Source organism: Tarenaya hassleriana, unplaced genomic scaffold, assembly GCF_000463585.1.
Source record: "Tarenaya hassleriana unplaced genomic scaffold, ASM46358v1 Cleome13, whole genome shotgun sequence".
Taxonomy (NCBI): Eukaryota; Viridiplantae; Streptophyta; class Magnoliopsida; order Brassicales; family Cleomaceae; genus Tarenaya; species Tarenaya hassleriana.
The window spans coordinates 2,102,087-2,110,459 of record NW_010963495.1 but is presented as its reverse complement, the minus strand read 5'-3'; the positions used below and the strand labels follow the sequence as shown (position 1 = coordinate 2,110,459).

At 36.7% G+C, this 8,373-nt stretch overlaps 2 protein-coding genes across 4 annotated transcripts in view; both read left to right on the top strand.

Moving 5' to 3' along the window:
• The window catches only part of LOC104807590 (histone-lysine N-methyltransferase CLF), a 5,816-nt gene extending 2,905 nt beyond the window's left edge, over positions 1-2,911 (top strand). For all 3 annotated transcript variants that reach the window (XM_010532945.2, XM_010532946.2, XM_010532947.1), the window contains 9 exons: positions 1-510; positions 686-836; positions 947-1,170; positions 1,292-1,423; positions 1,602-1,692; positions 1,864-1,911; positions 1,999-2,127; positions 2,239-2,316; positions 2,501-2,911. In XM_010532945.2, the coding sequence (XP_010531247.1) occupies positions 1-510; positions 686-836; positions 947-1,170; positions 1,292-1,423; positions 1,602-1,692; positions 1,864-1,911; positions 1,999-2,127; positions 2,239-2,316; positions 2,501-2,707 (1,570 nt within the window). In that variant the 3' untranslated portion in view covers positions 2,708-2,911. The remainder of the gene's footprint in view (positions 511-685; positions 837-946; positions 1,171-1,291; positions 1,424-1,601; positions 1,693-1,863; positions 1,912-1,998; positions 2,128-2,238; positions 2,317-2,500) is intronic.
• Positions 2,912-8,220: 5,309 nt separating this feature from the next.
• LOC104807589 (transcription factor SPATULA-like) overlaps positions 8,221-8,373 on the top strand; it is a 2,064-nt gene continuing 1,911 nt past the window's right edge. Inside the window, exon 1 of the mRNA XM_010532944.1 lies at positions 8,221-8,357. Within this exon, the coding sequence (XP_010531246.1) occupies positions 8,256-8,357 (102 nt within the window). The 5' untranslated portion in view covers positions 8,221-8,255. The remainder of the gene's footprint in view (positions 8,358-8,373) is intronic.

The following is an 8,373-nucleotide window of genomic DNA, read 5'->3' as shown; positions in this document are numbered from 1 at the left end:
TCAGCAGGATACCAATTCTAAAAAGAAGTTATCATCACCCCCCAAGGGTAAAGGTAGTGGGAGACGTGGAGGTCGAAAGAGGAATAACAACCAAGCTGCTGAGCGTGTTTCTCGTAGGACTCGAAAGAGGCAAAAGAAGATGGAAGCCTCGGATACTGATTCCGTTGCCAGTGGAAGTCATTCACCAAGTGATGCAAAACATGCGTTGAATCCATGCAAAGAAAATGAAGAGGCTACTTCCCTTTCTGGAAAGCATGTAAAATCTGGGAGCTGTGGGAAGTCTAAGAAGAATGGACTCCTAGTAGAGAACACCAACTATTCTACGAAGGAAGCAGATGGTGATTGTCGGTTAAATGAGGTTGCTTCTGAAATTGCTGCACCTTGTACCGATGAAAAAGAAGAGTTTGTCGGTGAAAATGCATGCATAGAGGAATCAGCTGCAAATAAATCGTGGAAGCCACTTGAGAAAAGCTTGTTCCAAAAGGGTGTTGAGATTTTTGGAATGAATAGGTGAGAATTCCATATGTCTTCATCTGGTTATTCCCCTGACCTGTGACATCTGTCATGAAAATTCCAATTAATCAAGATACGACTTCATTCAGCTGTTGCTGGATTGCCATTTTTTCCCTTCTCCCTCTGGCTTTTAAATTTTTTAATCTAATTATCGTTCTTTGTTTGTGAGCAGCTGTTTGATTGCAAGAAATCTTTTGAGTGGTTTAAAGTCGTGCTGGGAGGTCTTCCAATACATGACTTGCTCAGAAAATAAAGCTTCCTTCCAGGGAAGTGATGCCTTAAATATCAAAGGCGCTTCAAAGTTTGATATGAATGGAACTGTGGTCAGTTTCGTTTGTCTTCTTCCTTGGTAACGAGCTTTTGTTTCTCTTGTTAGCGTTTGCTTTGTTGTTTACTTGTATTTTTTTTTCTTTTGTTGGTGGGTATTAACTAGGCCAATAATCAAGTGAGAAGGAGGTCAAGATTTTTACGTAGACGCGGCAAAGTGCGCAGGTTAAAGTATACTTGGAAGTCTGCTGCATATCACTCAATTAGGAAAAGAATTACTGAGAGGAAAGACCAGCCATGCCGTCAATATAATCCATGTAATTGCCAAACAGCTTGTGGGAAGCAGTGCAGTTGTCTGCTAAACGGTACTTGCTGTGAGAAGTACTGTGGGTAAGTGTTCTCTTATTATCCACTTGTGTAAAAGTTTTATACAGAATGTTTTTCCTTGCCCTTGAATCTTGTAACCAGCACCGTTTCTTGCTTTCTTTCTTCTACTTCTTTTTTTGTATAGATGTCCAAAGAACTGCAAGAATCGGTTTAGAGGTTGCCATTGTGCCAAAAGCCAATGCCGTAGCCGCCAATGCCCATGTTTTGCTGCAGACCGGGAATGTGATCCAGATGTTTGTAGGAATTGCTGGGTCAGGTATGTTTATTGCTGTGATTAGAGACTTGCACTTAATGTGAAGTTTCCTCTCTCCCCTGCTTTGTAATTGGCTCTCGAAACAGACAACACGAGAAGAGTCAAGATGACTGATCAGCATATATATATATGCACAGATATTTTGGCTCTCCTTAACTGAGTCTGAATTCTGATATTGCAGTTGTGGTGATGGTACGCTTGGGGTTCCAAACCAAAGAGGTGATAATTACGAGTGCAGGAACATGAAACTGCTGCTGAAACAACAGCAGAAGGTAACTAACTCTACATGTGCCCACATACTTATAAACTGAAAGTTGGGTAATTTTGTAAAGTGTATATTCGGCCTTTGCATCACATGAGCAAATAACCAAAGGAGTCTTTGTCAACAAGGGATTTTGCAAAAAGCTCTTTTAACATGCAGTTTTCTTCCCGATGATATTCAGGTTTTACTTGGAAGATCCGATGTCTCTGGCTGGGGAGCTTTCTTGAAGGTAACATCGAAGCTGTTACATAAAATAAAATATGCTTTTTACATATCGCATTGAGCTAAAACATTCTTGATCATTCATCCATAACAGAATAGCGTCAGTAAACATGAATACCTTGGGGAGTACACAGGAGAGCTCATCTCACATAGGGAGGCAGATAAACGTGGAAAGATATATGACCGCGAGAATTCGTCTTTCCTCTTCAATCTAAACGATCAGGCACGTCTCTCTTTTTACCTCTCTGACTTGTGTGTTTTTCAGAATATACCATTCACATTACCAGCCACTACTGTATATGTAAAAAAAACTACCTTTTCCGAGTTTCTGCAGTTTGTGCTTGACGCTTACCGGAAAGGAGACAAGCTGAAATTCGCCAACCATTCCCCAGAGCCCAACTGTTATGCTAAGGTAAAAAAAACGGTTACAGTATCACAAACATAAACACAGACAAAACAGTTTTTGTCTCCAGAACCAGAAGGGATTCCATCGTACTGGGCTGGTCATTTTCAGCTCCTGCTAAGACAAAAAATAAAATAAAAATACACACTCATTCTCCTCATGATCTTTTCACGAATTCGGGTGGTGTCTATAGGTCATAATGGTAGCGGGAGATCACAGGGTCGGGATTTTTGCGAGGGAAAGGATAATGGCAGGAGAAGAACTTTTCTACGACTACCGATATGAACCAGACAGAGCTCCTGCTTGGGCCAGAAAACCCGAGTCCTCTGGTTCTAAGAAAGACGATGGTGGTTCCGGTTCTGCTCCTCCTTGGCGTGGAAGAGCCAAGAAGGTTGCTTAGCATAGCTTAGCAGTGGCAATTCTCCATTAACAACCGGAGTGAAGAGAACAACATTTTCCCCTTTTTTGGTTGAATTCTTTCTACAGGTAGTAGAAGCAACAACAAAAAAACATCAAAAGGCCATTCCAAACATTTCAGTCTGCATTTCGGTTTACATTTTTATTCATAATTGAGACTAATCCAATTTCGTTCCTTTGATTCAAATTTCCGATTAATTTACTACGCCCATTTTGTTTTCGTGTTTTGTTGAAACATCTAAAGCGCACACGCAAATCTTAGCCGGTTAAATAGCATGTGCATAAAAACGTTGTTAGCATAACCACTCGCGTGTAGGACACTCTCTCGGAGAGAGCGCGTGGCGTGGGGGGAGAGGTGAGTAAAAAAAAGAGATTGGGAAGATTTGTACTGAGCAGCAGAAATTTAGTGCGTATCTACAAGTACAACTCACCTTCAGTTCTGTCTGTAGAGCATCCAACTAATCATACAAGGACACGTGTCTTGATAAGAAGCCTTGGGAACACAATACCCCATGCGACAACGCCCCACCAGATCAATATCACAACACAGCTTCATTATAATAAAAGAAAAAAGGCCCTTTCTTTTTCTTTTGGAACTGTCTGGTTAAATCTCCACCGTCGGATCAATGGCCTCCTCTGTCATGTGACGTAGGACCGAGAGGGCGCGCATCTCTAGGAACTTCGATTTTCTCTATCCTCTTGAATCGCTGACCGTCCGATTTTGTGGACTCCACACCATAAGAAATTCAAATTTATTAATTAACACCAAAGGATACGCGTGTATGTGAGCGGCATTGGTGACGAAATTATGATCGGTTCGTTCAGTACAAATTAGAACGTTAATGGTAATGTTGAGTTTGGTTTTTCGTCCGAGACTATTATTTGTTTTTTAAATAATTAATTACTATAAGTGTCGGGAGGCTCCGCTTTCACCCTTGCCGTGTCTTGGGTTGTGTGGGGGCCTTTGAGTGGTCTGATGTGTGAGCTATGATTAAGATTCGATTGATCTGATGGTCCCTACCGTATCATATAATATGATATCGAGTTATCAACATCCTCTCAGCCAATAGGAACATGCCATGTCAGCACATACACAATGACTGGTTTCATGCATAATCTAATATCAGAAGATTGACTCGTAATACTTCTCATCCAATGCTTGGGTAAATGCGTTTAATTAGAACGTACGTAGACAACATGAACACCCCCATCTGCCGTATATATATACATATATATTGAGTTCGTTCTTATTCATCGAATACGAAAACTTCTACACTGAAATAAAGGTATTAAAATTGAAAATTATAGAGGGTTACCAGAGAATTAGAGATATCTATTATGAAATTATATTTCTGATAAAATTAAAATTAGTGGATTAGTGTATAGTTTTTTTAATAGGATTAGGGTTTACTGTATACCTATATCTATATACATTATTTGGTTATAAGGTTTTATTTTATAGATTTTGACAAATTACACGATAGTATAAATCATAACTTTTGAATAAATATATATATAAAATTAATATGAGAAAAGGGTGACGTGGGGGGGTGGGACGAGACAGCGAAGTTGGGGATGTTGGATAAGGGGAGGAGGGTCTGTTGGGTATTTGTTTTTGACCGATTCTTGTCTTTCTTTGGACTTTCCATTTCGACATCTCGGTATGGCCTACTTTTGCCTTTTTTTTTTTTTATTAAATTTATTTATCAGAAATCAATAATTAATATATATATATATATATATATATATATTTATTTCGTTTCGTGCTAAAACATATTTCCTTTGCTTCTTATTTTTTTTTCTTTTCATACATTTGAAACTCCACAACGGTCTCGAGGTTTCGGGGAGGTCAAATATAATACATCTCTTGCAAGATTTTATAATAAGATTAGTTTTGAGATGTATAAAACTATAGTAAACACTGACTCTGCATACTATCTAAACCTTATGCATGTTTCAAACAATTAATGATTTTCATATCGTCCATCATTTTCCATGCGAACCGTCATAGTTCGAACCAAATATTATTTATAAAAAAAAAAAAGAGTTAATGATTTTATGAAATGACCATGAATGGGATGTTTACGCTGCTAACCATATACATGGTCATGGATTGGGTAATTCAACGCCACGATCGTTGATTAATAACTGTATGTATTTTCTATTTTATTTTTTCCTTAAAACACGAAACTAGTTATATTTTTTGTTGACAGTAAACAAAATATTGATTTTCGGTACTAACTCTTTGGATGATAAACAACACTAATTCAATATTATAATATTAGGACTCGATAATATCTGTAATTAAATACTTTGCATTGCAATGGTCCAAGATGTTTGATTCACGTAATGATTAGTCTTCAACTCCCATGCATGTAATTGAAAGTACTTCTCGACTTTTGTACTTGTCATGGACGGTGACGTGGACGTAATACGATTTATTTCTTTATTTTTTTTAACACACTTTATTTCATTTCAATGCCATATTTTTTTTCTATGTAACGACGGCCTTGGAAAATTCAAATCCTTTTACGTTTCCTTGTAGAAAAGACGTACCGTCTGTTACAGAAAAAGATGTGCGCCATAAGAAAACGTCGCTTTCCGGTTACTTATGATCTTCTTTCTGAATTTTGTAATTTTAAAAAATAAAATAAACGAATGAAAAAGCGACAGGCTTTTTCGCAAGACCCTTAAATATTTATTTTTGTTACATATATTATATTCTCTTTTAACCTATTCTTTTTGACCGTACAACCGATGGTGCTCGGGTCAGATTCAGACCGAACCCGACACTGGTAAATGCTTTTTTTCTCACTATTAATCTAACAATACGCCCATGCTGGATCCCACGCTTCTACACGTGTGGAATTGTCTATGCACACGTGCCAACGGTCCAATGCAATCATGCGCGGTCATTAATTTTATTTAATTATATCATCTCATTTTGGGAAAATAAAAAGCTAACATGAACCCTAGTGAGAAAAAATACGTTTCTCTGGTTATACGCTGTAATTACAATACCAATCATGATACGAAATAATTGTTGTTCGTGTAATACACATCATTGATGACATCAAAGTTTGATCCAACAGTTGTGGTCCAATAGTTGAGGTGTGATAAAGTCATTCTCATTGGTAAGGAGAGATATAATTTCTGGACCAAAATAGTCTATGTACAAAGGTTGATCCCGGATCTAGGGTGGATATAGTCGCAACGAAGGCCTAGGAAATTATTATGGTTATAAAAAAAATTTATACCAAAGTGGGGATTGGATCAATGGCGCCTCAACAGCGGCTGGCAGAGAAACAAAATTCCTAATGAAGACGTTACTCCAAATAGGGGTGGACACAAATACCCGAAAATCGCGTATTCGTCGGATACTCGTTTCGTGGATACCCGATTTTAGGTACTCATAATTTTCAAATCTAAATCTAAATCCGGATTTTTCAATATCTATGAATCCGAATCCAAATCTGGATAATAGAATTTTTAAAATCGAGTATTCGCGGATACCCGACTAGTATGATTATAAATAATTATATTTTATATTTATATAAAATATAGTTGTTTTAGATCAAATAATTTTATATTTTTAAATATTATCTTAAAAAACTAAATTTATTATTATTTATCTCTTATTCTCTCATATTTTTATCGTAATTCATCTATTTTTATAAATATGTCTTCATTTTTTGAAAATTTTATATATAAATATTATTGTTTTTTCTTAAATAAATTTGGATCCAGATACGCTCGAGTACTCGATCATTATTCCAGATACTCGTATTCCAAATATTTGTAAATCCCAAATCCCGCATATATATCTTATAATTAAATACCCGAACCTTCCGAATCCAAATCTTCAAATATCCCGATTTTTTCCGGATATCCGACTCATGTCCACCCTTAACTCTAAGTAATTGTGTACCAGTTATGGCGAAAAAGAAATAATCGGATCTTCCGAGACAAGAGGAGAACTGTTAAGCATATACGATTGAAGATTGACCGAATCATACGTAATATTTTGCTATCCATCACGAGGAAGACGACGGAGGATAGAGATTCACACCTTACTTCTTGGTATTATTTGAACGCGAGAGATCCGAACTTAGTTTGAATGTGATGTTTTAGAAGAATTTTTACCAATTACTCATGATTCTATAGCCTGTTGTATAAATAAAAGCTTGATTTTGTAATTCTTTGGGTGTAAAATAGAAATCACCTTCGCACAAAAAATAATAAGTTTTTAACGGTATCAAATAAATATATGTCTTTTTTTATAAATTAACTATTAAATGCACGGTTTTGCTCTATTATCGTTCATTATTTTAAATTATTACATAAATTTGAAAGTGCTGATCTTTTATAATAATAATAAAAAATCCAGCATCATGGATGAACACAAAGATATTGCATAAATGGATAATATGTGTTGTACAAGTCATATAAGAAATTATTTCCGCAATTTCCGATTATGGAAATAATCGTGTGCGACACTTAATAAGCTCTGATTAGATGATTAAATGTCTTACAGCTAGCATCAACCCCACCCACGCCGTGACATCACTTCACTTGGGGACATTAATGCAACCCTCCTTGTTTTATTTATTTAAACAAAAGATATTGCGATTTTCATTTCTAATGTTAACCCAAATAAATCTCCGTCTGAATGATTTCTAAGACCATTTTAACGAACTTTACCGTTAGGACATAGCATATAAAATCTCGAATGTTTCATCTTAACGTCCCATGCGGTTACGTACGTGGACGCAAACATAAGTTGCATGAGTTAATTATGACGTCCAAATATTTCCGAACCAATGCGACGTTGTTATTTCCATACACCAGCTAGTAATGAATTGTGGTCCGTAATATCATATTTAATAAAAACACAATTTATACACAACCCTAACATATACATATTTTTTCAAGATGTGTACAATATAGACCCAACAATTGACCGCCGGAGCATAATATAACATCTTTTAACGAATTTGCACGTGAAAAAAAATGCAATATATTATGTTAGTTTTCAGAGATTGATGTAAACATTTATATCTCCGCTACTATATATATATACATTATGATATTTTTCGTCATTAATTCCCAACAGCACACTACTCAGAGTTGGTATTTGGATCATTGCTACTTTAACAAATGGACCGAGAGGAGCATACAAAAATATAAATGGGTTTGTTACCAAATTAATATAAACAATAAAATATACTGAAAAAAAGGGTACTAAGTTTAGTGAGTCTCACGTGCGACCGAGAAAACTTCACCCTTTGCATTGGCGCCGTGACCTGACACCCGCAAAAAAAAAAAGGTGAAGAAGGCTTTTGTTACAGTGACAACGGCTGTCACTTTTCTACTTTCACAGACCAATCATTTTAACCGCTGAAAATTTTCCCACGCCGTGGCTCTCATAGCTGGCGCGTGTACTCACTCTCCCTCTCCTCCATGCCCATATAACCTTGCTTCCTCTGCTATTTCTGCTCTCTAATGATTCACACGCAGAGAGAGAGAGAGAGATGGGAGATAAGAACATGACTTCGTCGTCTTCTCGTTCCTCGGTTTACGACGCTCGTAACCCATCTTCTTCTTCCGACGAAATCTCGCAGTTTCTCCGGCAGATTCTCGTCCGCTCTT